This window comes from Schistocerca cancellata, chromosome 1, assembly GCF_023864275.1.
Source record: "Schistocerca cancellata isolate TAMUIC-IGC-003103 chromosome 1, iqSchCanc2.1, whole genome shotgun sequence".
Lineage (NCBI taxonomy): Eukaryota > Metazoa > Arthropoda > Insecta > Orthoptera > Acrididae > Schistocerca > Schistocerca cancellata.
In genome coordinates, this window is record NC_064626.1 from 505,028,446 (window position 1) to 505,049,058 (window position 20,613).

The 20,613-nt window shown below is 42.0% G+C and overlaps 1 protein-coding gene across 1 annotated transcript in view; it reads left to right on the plus strand.

Moving 5' to 3' along the window:
- The window catches only part of LOC126178199 (uncharacterized), a 281,149-nt gene that overhangs the window by 239,338 nt on the left and 21,198 nt on the right, over positions 1-20,613 (plus strand). The window contains exon 3 of the mRNA XM_049924513.1: positions 9,406-9,454. Coding sequence (XP_049780470.1) covers positions 9,406-9,454 — 49 coding nt within the window. The remainder of the gene's footprint in view (positions 1-9,405; positions 9,455-20,613) is intronic.

Below are 20,613 nucleotides of genomic sequence, written 5' to 3' on the forward strand. Positions count from 1 at the left end.
TTATTGGTCCGGTGAATCTAATGAAACATGTCCCAGACGTGTATCTGCAGTAGTTTTCCAGTAGAATTATGGCGTTCTTGGAAAATGATCTTCTTCTATAAAAATCAACATGGATTCCGCAAACAGAGATCCTGCGGAACTCAGCTCGCTCTGTTCCTCCACGAGATCCATAGCGCAGTAGACAACGGCGCTCAGGCTGAAGCCGTGTTCCTTGATTTCACTAAGGCATTTGACACCGTCCTACATTGCCGTTTAATGAAAAAAAATACGAGCTTACGGAGTATCGGAACAGACCTGCGACTGGATTAAAGACTTTTTTGCAGATAGAACTCAACACGTCGCTCTTAACGGAACTAAATCGACAGATGTAAAGGTAATATCCGGAGTACTACAGGGAAGTGTGATAGGACCGTTGCTGTTTACAGTATATACAGGGTGTTACAAAAAGGTACGGCAAACTTTCAGGAAACATTTCTCACACACAAAGAAAGAAAATATGTTATGTGGACGTGTGTCCGGAAACGCTTACTTTCCATGTTAGAGCTCATTTTATTACTTCTCTTCAAATCACATTAATCATGGAATGGAAACACACAGCAACAGAACGTACCAGCGTGACTTCAAACACTTTGTTACAGGAAATGTTCAAAATTTCCTCCGTTAGCGAGGGCACATGCATCCTCCCTCCGTCGCATGAAATCCCTGATGCGCTGATGCAGCCCTGGAGAATGGCGTATTGTATCACAGCCGTCCACAATACGAGCACGAAGAGTCTCTACATTTGGTACCGGGATAAATGAAAGTCAAGAGGGTTGAGGTTAGGAGAGCGTGGAGGCCACGGAATTGGTCCGCCTCTACCAATCCATCGGTCACCGAATCTGTTGTTGAGAAGCGTACGAACACTTCGACTGAAATGTGCAGGAGCTCCATCGTGCATGAACCACATGTTGTGTCGTACTTGTAAAGGCACATGTTCTAGCAGCACAGGTAGAGTATCGCGTATGAAATCATGATAACGTGCTCCATTGAGCGTAGGTGGAAGAACGAAACTAAAATGAGCTATAACATGGAAATTAAGCGTTTCCGGACACATGTCCACATAACATCTTTTCTTAATTTGTGTGTAAGGAATATTTCCTGAAAGTTTGGCCGCACCTTTTTGTAACACCCTGTATAAATTATCTAGTAGAAAGCGTCGGATACTCTTTAAGGCCATTCGCAGATGATGTAGTGATCTATACCATAGTTCCAAAACCAGAAGATAGTAAGAATTTGCAGAACAACCTGCAGAGAATTGATGAATGGTGCATGCTCTGGCAGTTGACCCTGAACGTAAGTAAATGTAACATATTTCGCATACATACGAAGAGAAATCCACTGCTGTACAGCTATACTATTGATGACAAACAGCTGGAGGGTGGAGGATAGACGTAACTATCCAGAGCGACCTCAAGTGGAATGACCATATAGTTTTATATGGCAAAAGCAGATACCAGACTCAGATTCACCGGAAGAATCTTAAGAAAATGTAACTCATCCACGAAAGAAGTGGCTTATAAGGCGCTTATTCGTCCGATTCTTCAGTACTGTTCATCTTTCGGGGATCCCTATCAGGTAGGACTGATAAGAGGAGATAGAGAAGATCCAACGAAGAGCGGTGCGTTTCGTCACGGGATCGTATAGCTGGCGAGAGAGCATTACGGAGATGCTAAACAAACTCCACTGGCAGACGTTTCAAGAGAGGAGTTGTGCATCACGGAGAGATGTACGTTTGAAATTTCGGGACAGCACTTTACAGGAGTAGTCGGACAACATATTAATTCCTCCCACAGACATCTCGCGTATTGACCACGAGGAGAAAATTTGAGAAATTAGAGCCAATACACAGGCTTACCGGCAATCATTCTTTCCACGCAGTATTCGCGAGTGGAACAGGGTTGGAGGGATCAGATAGTGGAATCAAAAGTACCCTCCACCGCACACCATTAGGCGGCTTAGGAGTATGATGTAGATAAACACCCAGAGAAGCAAAAATTATTACACAAGTCAATTTGTTTACTTTTCATTAAGAATGTAGAAACGTTTATGTCATTGTTGGCAACCGTTAGTGAGTTGTTTCAGTCGTTTCCTAACCTTGAAACGACTTAGTTTTTTATGTACACTGTACAACTTCCTTAACACTGGTCTTTGTTTTTTCCGGTCTAACATGAATGAAAGCAGATTATCTGACACTTTCTTACTGTTTCTATTAACATTATTACCATCATTTTTCCAAAATTAAGTTCCCTGCAACTGCTGTTGAAAACTTTGTGCAGTTGTCTGGAATTTAAAAAACAGATTGGACAAAGTAGTTCATAAATTATAAATGTTACGAAATTACTTCTTTGCTTTTCGAAAACTACTGCAGATACACGTCTTGGTCAGACACACATCAAAAAAAGTTTTGAATCACCTCAGTTCCGAGAGTTCCGGAAACTGTACGGAAAGTTGGAATAAAGATCAACATAAACATCGTTTCCGCCCTTTCTATTGCTCATGAAAACCACACGTTGCATGTTGTACCACCATACAGCGAGACCTTCAGAGGTGGCGGTCCAGATTGCTGTACACACCGGTACCTCTGATACCCAGTAGCACGTTCTCTTGAATTGATGCACGCCTGTATGCATCGTGGCATATTTTCCACAAGTTCAAGTGGAGATTGTCCCACTCCTCAACGGCGATTTGGCGTAGATCCCTCAGGGTGGTTGGTGAATCACGTCGTCCATAAACAGCCCTTTTCAATCTATCCCAGGCATGTTCGATAGGGTTCTTGTCTGGAGAACATGCTGGCCACTCTAGTCAAGCGATGTAGGTATCCTAAAAGAAATCATTCACAAAATATGCACGATGGGGAGCGCGAATTGTCGTCCATGAAGACGAATCCCTCGCCAATATGCTGCCGATATGGGTGCACTATCGGTTGGAGGACGGCATTCACAAATCGTACAGCCGTTACGGCGCATTGAATGACCACCAGCGGCGTACGTCGTCCCCAAAACAGCAGTTAACCTCCACCTTGCTGCACTCGCTGGACAGTGTGTCTAAGGCGTTTAGCCTGACTGGGTTGCCACCAAACCGACGATTGTGTGTTTGAAGGCATATGCGACACTCATCGGTGAAGAGAACGCGATGCCAATCCTGATCGGTCCATTCGGCATGTTGTTGGGCCCATCTGTACTGCACTGCATGGTGTCGTGGTTGCAAAGATGGACCTCGCCATGGACGTCGGAAGTGAAGTTGCGAATCATGCAGCCTACTGCTCGCAGTTTGAGTCCTAACACGACGTCCTGTGGCTGCGCGAAAAGCTTTATTCAACATGGTGGCGTTGCTATCAGGGTTCCTCAGAACCATAATCCGTAGGTAGCGGTCATCCACTGCAGTAGTAGCCCTTGGGCGGCCTGAGCGAGACATGTCATCGACAGTTCCTATCTCTCTGTATCTCCTCCATGTCCGAACAACATCTCTTTGGTTCACTCAGAGACGCCCTTGTTGAGAGCCCTTCCTGGCACAAAGTAACAATGCGAACGCGATCGAACCGCGGTATTGACCGTCTAGGCATGATTGAACTACAGACAACACGAGCCGTGTATCTCCTTCCTGGTGGAATGATTGGAACTGGTCGGCTGTCGGATCTTCTCCGTCTAATAGTCGCTGCTCAAGCATGGCTATTTACATCTTTGGGTGGGTTTAGTGACATCTCTGAACAGTCAAAGGGACTGTGTCTGTGATACAATATTCACAGTCAACGTCTATCTTCATGAGTTCTGGGAACTGGGGTGATGCTCAACGTTTTTTTGATGTGTGCATTTTATTAGATTCACCGGATCAGTAACAACAAAATAAATGGAAATCGGGCTTTTCTTTCACCTCGTACAGGTTTGCGATGGCTTCATATTAGCAAAGTCGGTAAATTTCAGGCAAAATCTTCTATTAGCCGGAACTCCGTAAGTAAAATTTTGCAGACCTATGTTTATATCAACTTTTTTCTTTAGTTTTGCTTGTAGAATAACATATTAAAATATTTGCATATCCTCGTGAATCGCTCTGTAGATTCCGTATTTAGTTATTCATCACTGTATATATCAAACCTCAAGCCAAACATGAATATTTTTAGGTCATGTGTCCACAGTTATACACCGAAGAGCCAAAGAAACTGACACGCCTGCCCAACATGGTGTAGGGCCCCTGAGAGCACACAGAAGTGCCGCAACACAACGTGGCATGGACGCGACTAATGTCTGAAGTGGTGCTTGAGGGAACTAACACCATTAATCCTGCAGGGCTGTCGATAAATCCGTAAGAGTACGAGGAGGTAGAGCTCTCTTCTGAACAGCACGTTGCAAGACATCCCATGCTCAGTAATGTTCGCGTCTGGGAAGTTTGGTGTCCAGCGGAAGTGCTTAAACTCAGAGGAGTGTTCCTTGAGCCACTCTGTAGCAATTTTGGACTTGTGGGGTGTCCCATAGTCCTGCTGGTATTGCCCAAGTCCGTCGGAATGCACAGTGGACATGATGCAGGTGATCAGACAGAATGCTTACGTACGTGTCACCTATCAGAGTCGTATCTAGACGTATCAGGGGTCGCATATCATTCCAACTGCAGACGCCCCACACCGTTACAGAGCCTCTACCAGCTTGAACAGTCCCCTGCTGACATACACGAGCCATAGATTCTTGAGGTTGTCTCCATATCCGTACACGTCCATCAGCTCGATACAGTTTGAAACGAGACTCGTCCGACCAAGCAACATGTTTCCAGTCATCAAATGTCCACTGTCGGTGTTGACGAGCTCAGGCGAGGCGTAAAGCTTTGTGTCGTGCAGTCATCAAGGGATACACGAGTGGTCCTTCGGCTCCGAAAGCACTTCTGTCACGTTGAACGATTCTCTTCTGTCGTCGTTGGTCCCGTCCCGTTCTTGCAGGATCTTTTTCTGGCCGCAGCGATGTCGGAGATTTCATTTTGCCGGATTCCTGATACTCACGGTACAGTCGTGAAATGATCTTATGAGAAAATCCCGACTTCATCGCTACTTCGGCGATGCTGTGTCCCATCGCTCGTGCGCCGACTGTAACACCACTTTCAAACTCACTTAAATCGTGATAACCTGCAATTGTAGCAGCAGTAACCGATATAACAACTGCGCCACACACTTGTTGTCTTATATAGGAGTTGTGCCTGTTTACATATCTTTGTATGTGAATACTCATATCTATACCAGTTCCTTTGGCGCTTCAGTGTAATTTCCTTGTCATCGGATGCTCTTGTCGTTTAGTTCAAAACAGGGAATTACTGTTTGGGTCGGGATAGCATCAGCAGGTGCGACATAGTGATTAACTCGTCATATGCAGAGAGGATAAAACTCTAAGCAGATGTGTAAGAGAGGAACTGACCTGTTTCATGACAGAAAATGTTGAAGGGCCTAGTCTGTCTCAGACTGAGTCCATACACAGCATGTTTCGGAAAGGTTCATTCATTTCAGAAGACTGCCCCTTCTACATAAACAGAGATAGAAACTTGGGGTAAATTTTAAGGTTTCCATAGGACGAAACGTTGCATTACTTTCCAAAAGAACCATCACCTTTTACGAGGGTTATGTCCTTCATGTACATGCACTAGAATCTTGGGGTACTTTTTACAATCATATTTAGAATCAAAGTATTCACTTACCTTTCTTAAAGGTTCAGTGTGGCCTCCACCGGACACATGACACACTTCTAGGCGGTAGTTCCCCTCTTGACATATTTCTGTAAGCGAACTGGAGTTACTACATTCACTGGTTTTGAGATGCAGTTGGAAGGAAATCACATAGACAGAGCCTTTCACAAACCTCCGCAAAAATAAATAAATAAATAAATAAAATATTTTTTTTTTTTCAAAACACGTACCTTGAGGTCGGGCTACCTTTGAGGCCAATGGTGTAAAGCGATGTTTGTACGCCCTCTTACGGTGTAGGAGTCTCGGTGCCATCCTCTCGACGAAAATCACGCTGCACTATTGTAACTGAATCGCGCTTTTGAAAAGCAGACGCATAATGCCTTTTGTCGCTGTGGTGTCGTCATGCCAACTCCAGCCACATTGGGTAATCAACGAGCGAGCATGCCAACAGCAGAAAGGAGACCTGTACTGGCAATCACAGTAACTGACTACTTACAGCTGATGTCAAGATAAACTTTTACTTTCAATGCTTAAGTTAAAATGAACTTTAAATTTCAGTTTTCATTCGTGTAAAATATATAGTCTTGTGAAGTCGTATGACTCTTCCTGAAACATGGCACAGCCTAACGTGGAATCTTGTTTTTCTTACGTAAATCCCTGAAGTGCACAAAATCCGTACGCTGAGCCGTGTTGTTTCCGGAAGAAAACTACTAGGCATTATTACAAGACAGAGAACATTAATTTTTGTCAACACCTATTTTCAAATTGATTTGTACATGTGTAGCGAAACACGGAAAGCCATACATGGGACCAAAACCATTGTAGTTGAGTAGTAAGGCCCTGGACATAAAACAAATGAAAAAATTGTCTCGCACATGTACACTAATGATAAATTGAACTGCAGTGTGTATCACTCGCTTCCATCCTGATTATGGCTGTTAGGCGTCGTGACAGGAACTACGCAAGATAGTCAAAACGTTCGGAAGCTATTGTGATCCATGACCCCTCAGTTGGCAATTGTATCTCGCAGAGAATGATAGAAGCTGGATTCAAGGCGCGTGCGTCCCCTCGATAGCGACTATGTTATGGTGAGTCTGACTGACCTCAGGTGATCTAAGGAGCAACACAAGCACAGTCATGTCCTTGATGCGTATCTCGGTCAATTCCAACTGAATTCAGAAGGAATGGGGTGGTGCAGAGTCTAGCTTGAAGTACAGACAACCTGCAGAGGACTGTAGCTGCACAATAGGGTGCACATCATGGACAGTAGAATGGTGTATCGTTCGACGGTAAGATCCATGGCAGGCGCACCAGGGGTTCCGTTTCACCACATATCAAGAAGCCATGAATGGCAAGCCGGATGGATCATCACTTACGGTATTTCCCGCACTTGTTCATCAGTGTGCACCTACAGGACTCCTCAGCCCAGGTGACCATTTTTCTATGCTTAGAGCGGTCCAGTGGCGGTGTTTTTGCTCTCAAGCTGCTTCTGTGCCTACTGACGCATGGTGGTGAACAGAGCTACCCCATACCTAGATGGTAGATGAGGCTAGTATGACTTGTCTCAGGTCGTCGTCGTCTTCGTCCAGCAGTTAACGTGCTATTGATTTGCAGCACTGTGTGTGTATCCGCTGTTGCAATCCAGAATCCTTTCATCAACGTGTTGCTCACGGGAATTGGCTATGGCGCCGCATTTTTCCCCGAATGTAGTCCAGTGCTTCCACGACCCCGGTGCTCCCCATGCGGTGATTTCCCACGACCTGCCCGCAGTCAGAAGCGCAAGTACTGCGCGACTTGCCACCTTGTGCTAGACTGTCATGTCGACGGCGTGCACAAAATGCGAAGAAATCCCAGTGATGTTACGTGTCAGGCCGTTGCATTCGCTGTAACGACGAGCACGTTTACTCCCACACAGCAACCAACTCCATTTCGGTTATTAACCAATTTATGTTCCTTATACTACTTCTTTATTTCGTAAGCTACAAAATACTAATTTGCATCAACTTTACAGAGATTTCAAGTAGTTTGCATTTGAGTTTTAGATGTAATGAACTATCTTTTCGCCGGAAATTGTATTTGGCAAGAGACACAACGAGACTTAGTGCCAAATTTCAGCTGTGTGCCGGATCGGGACTCGAACCTACACCCTTTACCTTTCGCGGGCAAATACAGGACTATTACAAATGATTGAAGCGATTTCATAAATTCACTGTAGCTCCATTCATTGACATATGGTCACCACACACTACAGATACGTAGAAAAACTCATAAAGTTTTGTTCGTCTGAAGCCGCACTTCAGGTTTCTGCCGTCAGAGCGCTCGAGAGCGCAGTGAGACAAAATGGCGACAGGAGCTGAGAAAGCGTATGTCGTTCTTGAAATGCACTCACATCAGTCAGTCATAACAGTGCAACGAAGTTCAACAAAGATCCACCAACTGCTAACTCCATTCGGCGATGGTATGCGCAGTTTAAAGCTTCTGGATGCCTCTGTAAGGGGAAATCAACGGGTCGGCCTGCAGTGAGCGAAGAAACGGTTGAACGCGTGCGGGCAAGTTTCACGCGTAGCCCGCGGAAAATTGGCTCATGCCACAACTGGAGACCGACAGCGCCGACTTCATCTTTCAACAGGATGGTGCTCCACCGCACTTCCATCATGATGTTCGGCATTTCTTAAACAGGAGATTGGAAAACCGATGGATCGGTCGTGGTGGAGATCATGATCAGCAATTCATGTCATGGCCTCCACGCTCTCCCGACTTAACCCCATGCGATTTCTTTCTGTGGGGTTATGTGGAAGATTCAGTGTTTAAACCTCCTCTACCAAGAAACTTGCCAGAACTGCGAGCTCGCATCAACGATGCTTTCGAACTCATTGATGGGGACATGCTGAGCCGAGTGTGGGAGGAACTTGATTATCGGCTTGATGTCTGCCGAATCACTAAAGGGGCACATATCGAACGTTTGTGAATGCCTAAAAAAACTTTTTGAGTTTTTGTATGTGTGTGCAAAGCATTGTGAAAATATCTCAAATAATAAAGTTATTGTAGAGCTGTGAAATCGCTTCTATCATTTGTAATAACCCTGTACTTTTACCGACTTACCTATCCAGGCACGACTCACGATCCGCCGCTACTGCTTTACTTCCGCCAGTAGCACATCTCCCATTTCACAGAAGTTTGCAAAGTGAGTCGTGCCTGGGTAACTCAGTCGGTAGAGCATTTGCTCGCGAAAGGCAAGACTCTAAATTTGACTCCCGATCCGGCACACATCTGTAATAAATTTCGAATCAGCACACACTCTACTGCACAATGAGACATCGTTCAGGAGACCCACAGAACCTGTGATGTAACACATTTGAGTTGTACAGGAACGCACATTGCGTGACGATAATAATTCTGTTCACTCTTTCAAGAAAGCATGCATCGTTCAGTGGTACACCTTCTGGGAGACTTGTCCCATAACTATCATACAGAAGATACACTTTGTAGTGTTAATAGACACAGTAAAAACATTTCTTCAGTAATTTAGTAATAACTAACCTCCAATTTCGGTTTGGCTCACGTGGTTGTTGGAGACTTGGTAAACGTGGAAGGAAGTAAAGATTTATCGAACTAGAGAAATCGCTAGGTGAGGAGGTTTACAGATGATGATAGATATTCTAGTGATATACAGTACTCAAAATTGATTACCTGCTTTTATTTACACAGGTTCATGGGTGTATGCGTTCACGAGGGGCAGCTACACGCACTGACTGAGGTGAGTAACATATTCATATTTTGTTTCTCAGATGGTATCTCGGTAAAACGACGCAGTAACATAGTATCTGCATGCGCCGCATAGGGTAACCATAGTTCTAGACTTTCCCGTAAAATCTGTGAACACGCTTTAGTCGCAACCGGTAACTGTCGTGATTGTTAGAAATTAATTAATACATTTTATTGGATTTATTTGTCGGTTTAAAGAATTATACTCAAACGAAGGCTTGCGGTTATAATCGGTTGCCTGCCTTTCTCATAGTCTACCACTGTGTAACTCTAAAGGACGTGGCCAACTACCTTACGCTCTGACAAATTGCATCAGCGTTAATCAGTTCAGAGGCAATGGACGAAGTGTTTAAAACAAACGTGTTATTGCGCTCAGCGGGAAAGGATCCTGTTGCGCGTACACACACAAAAAAATAGCTATGCAAATTTCTGTACTTACTCAATATGTTGAACCAGCGGCGGTTATCATTAAATTTGGGCACATTTTCTCGACGTGCTTATGTATGCATTTCTTCTACTGTTAGAAACATTTCTGCGTGGTGTTTTGCATAAGGGTACGCCGGGACTCCCTGATTTTGTTTTCCAGTGTGTGGCAAGAACACCTCTGCTGCTCCAGTGCCTGTGAATTAAGTTCACTGAAACTTTATTACACATTCAAGGAATGAATAGCAGGTGCTCACCACTGTATCACAGCAGGTAAGAACATGGTAATAGGAAGGGCTGTTTGGTTATTTTATATATATATAAAATAACCAATCACCAGGAAAAGGCTTTATCGGTGGTTTTCTTAAATATTTACTTCACTTTTCCATGTAATGTTCACTATTCTACGTAACTCCGTTCACTTTTAAGCACTTTCCGTAAAGTTAGACTAGCTTATTCGGCCCCTATTCATAGAAATTCTTCAGTTGGGAATGGAACACTTGTCAACGGTGGCTTTGATCTTCATCATTTTCAAACCGTTGTTCACCAAGCCATTGTTTTAAGTCCAAGGCGAAGTAGTAGTCGTTTGCTGCGACGTCGGCTGTGAACGTGGTGGCAAATTTCCGACAGAAATGCATTCTTAACCTTGGTGTTCATTCAGAGTTAACAGTAATGCCAATTTTACACTATCTTCACCCCTCATCTAAATCCGGAAACGTGAGATAACTCAGCCTATTTTTCTTCTCTGTCAAGAACATTTAAGAACTTTCATACTCGTCGTTTCGTCGAGAAACTTCTAGCTTCTGATTTTTTGGTGCACTTTTTTCTGCGGTTCTTTGACCGGCATGAATTAGTACTTCTGGTCACGGGAGGCAATAGTTAATCAACGTACACGGCGACCGCAGCAAACTGTACACGAGACTATGACAATACGGTGTTGACTTGGCAATTGAGTGTGTGCAACCACAGCTCATCCAGTACGCAAAATCTTGACAAGGAGAACTCGCGATACCTCGCTCTCCGATCCATTCGAAACGTGGCAGCGTGAAAGAAGAGTGAAAATAAAGGGACGCCTATTTTGGCCGAACTGCCAACACTCAATAGTTTTCGAGAAAATTGTCCAGGTTTGGACGCCATTTCATCAGGCCGTTCACTCAGCGGGTAGCCAAGTGAGTTTGTATCGCAGTGGCTAAGAACAAAAGTTCGAATTACTGAGCTCTGTGTTGGGGAATCCTTTCTTACTTTTTTTCCTTCTCTTTCACCTAAGTACACATATGTGATACCAATATTTTTTGGATGTAAAGAAGTGCAATGCAGTTATTGACAAACGAAATGAGCATTTCACGTCTTATTAAAATAGATTATACACCCCAAATTGTTTATAATTAGCGGTAACTGAAAATTAAAAACATGGAAAATCTAGTCCTATTTAGTTTTTTGCTTACTGTTATGTTTCAAGAGAACCATTGAGTTCCTGAGGGCAATATCTATCACAAACACATTCAGACATAAAAAGTAGGAACATCACAAGCGCCGCTTAAACCTGTCCGATCTCCCGCTTGCCGGCTGGCCGCACACAGGTGTGAATCAGGCAGTGTTGGGACGTGCGGACACTCTCATTCGAGGTGATCGACGGATCGAAATCAAACACCTCGCTGCTCAACTGGACGCCTGTGTTGGTAGTGCTGACACACTCGTCCACCAGTTGGGATACTCCAAGGTGTGTGTGCCCGCTGTGCTCCGCATCCACCCTACAGGCCGTGTCTCGCACATTCCGACTTCCATCTGTTTGGCTCAGAGGAAGGACACATTCAGCGGGAAGCAGAATGTAGATAATGGAGAAGGTAAAATGATACAGGAAAACGTTGATTCCGACGTCGACCAGTGTAGTAGTACCATCAAAGCATACAGGTCCTCCCAGAAAAGTGGCGTATGGAGGTCGAATTGAGCCGAGATTATGTTGAAAAACACGTTTTTTGTAGCCAGAAGAGTGGGAAATAATATGGTGATTGGAATGCTGAATAAAACCAACCTGACTTTCAGAAAAATAATGTGTTGCATTACTTATTGAACGCCTCTCGAATTTTTAATAATATTTCTTGTCGGCTGTGTTTGTAAAGGTTACTTTCAGTAGTATTTGAATCACTTATTTCTTTTTTCAGTATTGCCATTCTATTTCACGAGGTCACTGAAACATATTTGTCACATATTTCAGCCATAACAAAAGAGGGAAGAAACATAAGGCTGGATTTGAACACGGGGCGCGAAAATTCGAAGCTGTGTTCAGCCACTGCGCAACCGCTCAGTTGGTTACAAGCAGTGCGATGAAGTGGTGTCGAAACTTTGACCGTTATTTTCTCTGAAATTACTGACTGTTGTCAGTTAAGCTACAGTTAGTGCTGCCCTTTTATATTCACCCTGCTAAGTTTCGACTGGATCAGATAGCGACCTATGGCGAGTTCTCCTTGGATCCGTAGCTGACTCACTTCACAAAAAGTCACCTATACAAACTTTTTCGAATGGAGCGCCATCTGCCCACCAGATTCAGCTGTGTTGATATTTAGCGGTTGCATGTAGTAGGACCAGTCCCGATATCAAACCAGCTGACTGTTTCATAAATACATAGCGATCTTCCGCGGTACTCATGCACGAGAAGCAAGAAATTGCCTGCATTATTCCTGCAACTGTAGCGTTGTTTATGCGTCGTTTTGATGCCGATATTTCGTTTAGTATAGTGCTCACGGCGTTTTTGAATTTCGGTAATTAAGGCTTTTTACGAAACAGAATTTGAACACCCTTATATTGCCCCTTAGTTCTAGCATTACTTTTGTCTATTATTGAAATCCACAGAAGAGTCACTCTGATGCGAACTGAATCGAGGCATGGTTCATGAAGTTTGGTATGCTAACGGTGCGTCATTATCAGACACTGGTCAACAAACACGGCAGCAATATATCCCTGATAATATGAACGCATTTTGCAAAACGATTGTGTATGCTTTCGCTGAATTCTTTCCTTTACAAGGATACTGGGGTGTTGAAACGAGTTGAAAACCGAATTTCTGTTGATCCTCGCCGATTCCTTGTCTAGTCTTTAATCCAGAAAAAGAAGGATAATAAAGCGATGAAAAATCATGTTGTCAGCAAGGGAAATTACATATGCTAATTGTACAACATGCATTGTTGTGGCGCCATAATACTCGTAATAACGGCTACTTCAGGCAAGTTACTCCTTAAGGTGTTTGTTGTACTGATTGTTGACATAAGTATTTCCCGTCGTAATAAGAAGCCCCACTGTTTTGATTAGCATACATTTTGAAAACATATTTTCTTGTAACGCAGCTGATTAACATAATCAGGTGTAAATTGAAACCATGAGCGTTCAGTTTTTATTTAGGAAAGGCCTTCAAAAGGACGGGCCATTGCATTGCGCTTCGTCAGAGAAAATAGTGGTTACTGGGTGTATACACAATTTACGACTGACTAATAAAAGGTAGTATGTTCATTCAGACAAAAAGTAATGCTGCGAAAGCAGACTGACTTGGCTCAAGGAAAACAGGTCAGGAACTTCATGACTGTCAGTCTGTAGATAAGATAACTAGACACTTTGTGAAATGTTCCAGGAACTATATGCTCCGTATTAAGTTGCAGATAGAATTACCGTTATAGGGGAAATGTTATGCTTCGTTTACGACGATTACACCAATACTTTGCTTGCTGGTAATGAAAGACTTCTCTTGTAGAAAAAAGCACGTCCTTTTCGATGATGTTTCTTTTATGGTAAATGCAAAGTTTTGCCAGTGACCAGGTTCCATTCCTGAAGTGCAGTTCTGGAAGGTCTGCAAAATAAGTGTCTACTACGGCCATAAAAAAAAACCTCCTAATATGATGTGTGAGTAGTGTACATGGCGAATGTTCCAACAACTTGTTCTTCTGATCGCTCTGTTTTCACCTTAACAAGGCACTTTTTTGGGGCAATGCATTGTCCTAATGGAAGATGTCTTTCATACTATTGAAATCCAGAACCTCTTCTCCCGTTTTTCATCTATTTACTGCCGACGTTTGCATAGTGCACTGTCTTTGCAAAACGATTAACAAGATTACGCGTACCACGGAATAAGTATCATAATACTTCTGGCAGATAAATACCTACTACGCCTCTGTTGGTGCTCCCTCTAGGAGGAGTGGACGAAGTGCGAACTCGGAAGCGCTTGGAGTAGTTTATGCCATACAAGGTACACATGGTTTCGTAACTGAAATAAGTATTCAGAAGTAAGAAACCCCATGCGTTTTTAAATGTGAGGATGAAACACGGAAGGAAATCATTTATTAAAACAGTGGAAAGCAACTGGTATTGTAGGTTAATTCATAGTCTTTGAGATCGCGTATCTGTTTATTAACAGCACTGTTTGCATTTAAATCCAAGTTCAGTCGAGTAGAAATCTGTAGAACAATTTTAATGAATTTATCGTGCAAGAAATAATTTTCTGTCCTTTCATGTTCTGGAAAATGACTCATACACGTACATAAAACACTATAATTTACAAATGGAAATTAGAGAGCAGCACAGTAGTACTCAGCCAGTTCATTCTCGAATGCTGGTGCTGAGTCCCAATAAATATCCCTCAACTAAGTTTTGCATCCGGATCGTAGCCCACTTTCTTAAATGAAAACGTTCGACGATAGACATAGCTTTTAGAAATGTCTACAAAGCAAGCTACTCCCGTCATCTTAAAATAATTGTCAATAAACAACCGCACGTTCTGTTTACAATGTTTGAACAAAACCGTTACAGGAATAACGGCTAACGGGCATTTAACAATATTTCCTAGTATGTCGGAGAAATGTGCCACACTTTTCAGCTCGACCGCAGAGAGACTCGCCTAATGCAGTTAAGTTAGACAAGAAGTAATCGGAACTATATGTGGAGTTTACACACAAACATCCTCAGGCATCTGTTCAAGCGATTGGAAATATTAACCAAAAGCTTGTGCTACATTTTTGCACTGGTGAAGTATTTTCTCGACAGTCCATTGCAGCTTCAAATTATTTTTTTTTTTTTTTTTAATTTGTGTCAAGTTCCTATGGGACCAAACTACGGAGGTTATCAGTCCCTAGGCTTACACACTACTTAACCTAACTTAAAGTAACTTAACCTAACTTAAAGTAACTTACGCTAATGACAACACACACAGCCATGCCCGATAGAATGGATGAAGTAAAATGCGGTAAAACTTTTCGACTGTCTGTCCATGGAAATTAGATCTTCGATAGTCATCAGGAGTATTTTTCAGTATAGAACGAAGTTGTTTTCCGTAACAAGTCCTTCTATACTATAGAGGAACTCCTCTGTAGAAATAAGTAGTCAATTACAAACATACAAATGGCCACCATGTAACCACATAGAACATTACAAGGTTGCTGTAAGAAGCTGTACCAGTATACGCAAATGTTTCAAGTCCTGTCAAGCGTGAAACATCGATAGGATTTTGTAAGCAGAAAATGTTAATCCTTGTGACATGCAATTTAAACTCCTTAACGTCTGTGGCGCAGGTGTCGGGAACAGGAATGGTACCAGAAAGTGATGCACTGAAAGAAAGGATGGACTGCTTTATCAGACAGAATCGATGAGTCACGATTAATTTAGTAGTAGTCTGTTCAGTTAGTGCAGTATTTTTAATAAATACATATGTGTGATGAATGTTTTGCTAAGAGAAGACTGACGAGAAGGGAAGCTCTTGTTTCTCAGAGTAGTTCCTTAAAACATCGACACATTGAGAACGGTGCAGTTTCATCGAATTAGAGGATTTCTATGTTGGGAGAAAATAGTTTGATATACGTTAGCGTCTTCTTATTCTGTATTATGCGTTCTTTAGCCACGTGACTGAGTGTGTCAGGGAATGAGACATTAGTTCTATCTCCAGAGGAAATAGCCGAATCCTTTGAATCTGAACCGAAGAATTGAAAACTGATTTTAGTTAATCTTGACAACAGGTTTATCTATGTTCCGCTTACGCGCAGATGTAAGGGAAAGTCTCGGTAAACAAACGTAAGTAGAAGGTTACGGAGATTACTGCAGGACATAATTCGTGTCTGTTAAAAACAAAATTGCTAACTGTAACTGACAGGGGATGATGCGAACCTAATCGTATATCTTAACGCGCAACACGCGTAGCTCCCAAAACAGGTAGGTGATCCAGACCCAGATTAAGTGACAAAAGGTGTTTTTTTTCCGGCATGACACTGAAATGCGCGTCAGCATGTACCTTTTTGGAATAGTAATGAATAAAACTGCCCAAGGCGTTATTTATTTTTAAGTCCACTATGAGCTAAGGAGTGATAAATACTCATACCAATGAATCGGTTGAAAAAATTATACAAGCTACAGTACTTCTAGTGGTATACCTGTTTACTAGTGTCAAAGAGTTAACGTCCGTGAGCTGGTACATTAGCCAACCTGATGTGGTTTTCGGGCGGTTTGCCATTCTCTCACCGCGTAAGATACAAAAACACATAAAATACGGTGATACACAAAACAAAGTTCACACGATTCACAGACAGATGGCGCACACGACTTCGCTCTCTTAGGTTACCTTGACAATTGTGATGTTAGGATTGTCATCTGGCCGCATAGTTAAGTAATAAATAAAATGTGCCAAATCCGGAAAGAAGAGAGTCCCGTACTAGACAGGATAAACGCCGAGGAGAAGAACTGATTGAGAAAGGCACGGCGGTCAGTCGGTATCGCATGGTGTTCAGCACCTGACTTGGTTTAGAATATTACCTTGCTTTATATAGAAGACGAAGCAGAATTACATGTTATTTATTAACGTTTTATTGTGTTGGATGCCCGTAACGTTCCAAGATGGAGCTTTTCCGGGGAGCTGCTTCACTATTGACAGAAGTCTCGCTAAATCATTTAAATTATTAAATAACACAGTGTATCTCTTTCGGACTGCCGCAGCGTATAGAGATGGTACGACTCTGTTTCCCATTTAGTGTATTTCCCCTAGAGTATAATATTTTGTAGGAATAAGATTAACAGTGAAACAAAGACTACGTCGCTCTTAAAACCATGTTCCGAATTGAATTCATTGCAAGCTTCCAGCTCGGAATGATTGTACTGTGTGTCTCATATGCAGTTCGTGTATCAGAATCTTATAATCCACTCATAACTGGAGACTTACTGTGTTGGATTTTCGTTTCAATCATACCAAACTAAGTATGCGGTTATTTCGTGTAAGCGTTTGCGAATATAAGTCTGCAAATGCATCATTCAACTCTGTACAAGCAACCAGTTACGGAACAAACAGTGCTTACTTGCCGAGCTAACTATCGCGGCAAACTGGATTCACCAATCAATCTGCAGAGGCCTTTCAAGAGCAAGCCAATAAGTGGCGACTACTGTGAAGAGTGTTCTGTCATGTTACCGCAGACATTCGCTTGTTGCTTACGTCACAAATCCTACCTCTTACGACTTCTGTTTGCTTATCGATGTAATATTTATTTACTTTTCCTTTCGATTTTTGGTCTTAAGAGGTAGCGCGATGATTAAGGCACTCGGCTCGCTTTGGGAGCAGCGGGGTTAAAAGTTTCGTCTGGGCTCCAATATTTAGGCTTTCCATGGTTTATCTGAATCATTTAAGGCTATATCTGAAATAGTTCTTTCAAATAGCCAATGGCCAGTTTACTACCCCCTCCGTGTTCAGTTAGATACTTTGCTCTCAAACCACAGTAACGGTACCCGCAACTTTTCTTGCAAGTGGGATGTTTTTGCTTGTCTTGGTTCATTTTCATCAATCGCTTACTGTTGCGACTGCCTTTCGGTCCCTGGCATGTGAAAGTGAATCATTCACTGTTATGAAACGTGGGAGAATTTTATTAGAATTGCAACTAAACAACGCTGAATAATTTTCAACAGTGTTAATTGGTTTTTTGGTCGATGATTACCATATGCAGTACACACTGCGCGGGAAGTGTAGTCATATCCAAAAGTTGGCGTAAAATGTGATGTCCACGCCCTACCGAGATATTTGCAATGGCAACGAGCTCGCATACTTTCAGCTAACGATTATTAAATGCAGCATTATGAATTTTTGCAAGCACTTATTCCTATTGGGATGCCGTGAGCGCCAATTATCTTCAGTGGATACACGAAAACGCTAATGTTTAGGAGCTCGCTTCTTAATCATCGAAACCGATGGGCAACTTTCTTAGATTGCCCGTTCTAACTCTTTTGTAATATGTGTGAATACCACAGGGAAACGATGTGCCTTATTACTAATCATAATTTAGTTTTATCGTTTTTCACGAAAATCTTGCCTCTTCGATGGTTATACTATCATCTCAAACAAACAAACTCAAAATCTGTGGTACGTCATTAAAGAATATTAATTTCCAAAGATAATGTTTTGAAACATTCAAGGTTATTTTTCTTAAAAAAAGGCCAAGGACTAGACGTTTCTTGTTGGTACTTAAAGAGTTTCAAATTTGTGCGCTTATATATCTGCATGAAATCAAAAGTACATAAAAGTAGTTTGTTGCTGGATTACTCATACCAAAACAAAGAAAAAAAATTGCGTAAATGTATGTCCGTAAAGACTTCGTTTTTGTTTTATCGTTGAAAGAATATTTTATGTGATGTTACGGATAAAAATCGACCTGCTCACCATCACTTTCAGATCTACAAAACCTATGCCAGACAGTGAGAAGAACCATGTGATTGATTTGTGCATGATGGTATCCAGCAATTTCTTGCAACGTTTAAATGAGGCCAGAGTCTATCACGACAGACGAGTAGTTGAGAAATATACCGATACCGGTACTTCACCTCTACTAAATTTTTGGAAAATTTTCAGATTTTAGTTGTTTCTGTACCATTCTGGCTACTGAATGAGACTGCCGCGATGCGACGACTGTTGACAGATCTCTGAATGAATGGAATAGGATTTCTTTTCTAAATCAGCGAGTAGCGCACTGCTTAAGGCACTCGACACGCATTCAGTAGCGCCGGCGTCCAGTTTCTGCTCGGTCATTGGATTTAGGCTTTTCGCACTATTAACTAGACGTATTGTGGAATTTTACGAAACTTGCAGAGTATAATAATGAACCCCGTGGAGGCCCGGGAAAAGAATAGGCCTCCGGTATGTTCTGCCAGTCGTAAAAGGCGACGAAAAGAACAAACCACTAATAGGGCTAACCCCCCTTTTAGTGTGATATGCTTCCTGCAACCACCCTAGAAGGAAAACAAAGACAGAGGATGAGATGGTGAGATGAAGTTAATTGACACCTCATGTTCTGTTGTTACCAGCAACAAACCTAGGAACCAACACAACTGTTTACAGATCACAAGTATACACAACATTTATTACCAGATACCCAGAATTAAAATTTTTAACAGAACAACGACTAGCTGATCAGATCCGTGTAGTAATCAAAAATAACAGGATACCCCAGTCAGAATTAGAAAACATCAAACAACAAGTACAATAAATACTGGAACAAAATAATGTGCAATCAGAACAAGAAGAAAATACAGTAATGGACTCAAACATCCCAGAGCAAACAAACAAAGACCAACATGCATCAATTAAACAATCAGAGGAAAACGAAATCTTAAGACAGCCACCAGAACAAGCACAAATAGAACACGAAGTGACACACATGTTAGATATAGAAGAGAAATTTCAGCTGACATATATAGAATACAAAGACACAAATACAGACATTAGACCATTCTTGCATAGGCCGCCAAATAACCCACAAGTCGAAACAACACTAAAAACTATCAACACAATCATACACAACAAAATAAATGAAAACACAACTACGGAAGAGTTACAACTACTGGTTTATATAGGAGCACTCACTACACTAAATATACACACTAGGCAGAGATCAGAACCAACCAACACACAGAAGAAACCTACAAAACCAGCATGGCAACACAGGCTACAGATCAGAATAGAAAAACTGAGAAAAGACATCGGACAGCTAACACAATTTATAAGAAATGAAATGTCAGGAAAAAAACGAAAAAGGTTAGGTAAAATCTCACAACAAGAAGCGATAGAGCAATTAGATGAAAAGAAGCAGAAATTACAAGCATTGGCCAAACGACTTAGACGATACAAAATAAGTGAAAATAGAAGGAAACAAGACCAAACATTCAACACAAACCAAAAGAAATTTTACCAGACAATAGATAACACACACATTAAAATAGACAATCCACCAAGCATAACAGACATGGAACACTTCTGGAGCAACATATGGTCAAACCCGGTACAACATAACAGGCATGTACGGTGGATACAAGCAGAAACAGACACATACAAGATGATACCGTGGATGCCTGAAGTGATAATTTTGCAACATGAAGTCACCCAAGCAATTAATTCTACTCACAATTGGAAAGCCCCTGGAAAAGATAAAATAGCAAATTTCTGGCTAAAGAAGTTCACCTCAACACATTCACATCTAACTAAAGTATTTAACAGTTACATTGCAGACCCATACACATTCCCTGATACACTTACACATGGAATAACTTATCTGAAACCTAAAGATCAAGCAGACACAGCAAACCCAGCTAAATGTCGCCCCATAACATGCCTACCAACAATATACAAAATATTAACTTCAGTCATTACACAGAAATTAATAACACAACACAGAACAAAATTATAAATGAAGAACAATAAGGCTGTTGCAAAGGAGCACGAGGATG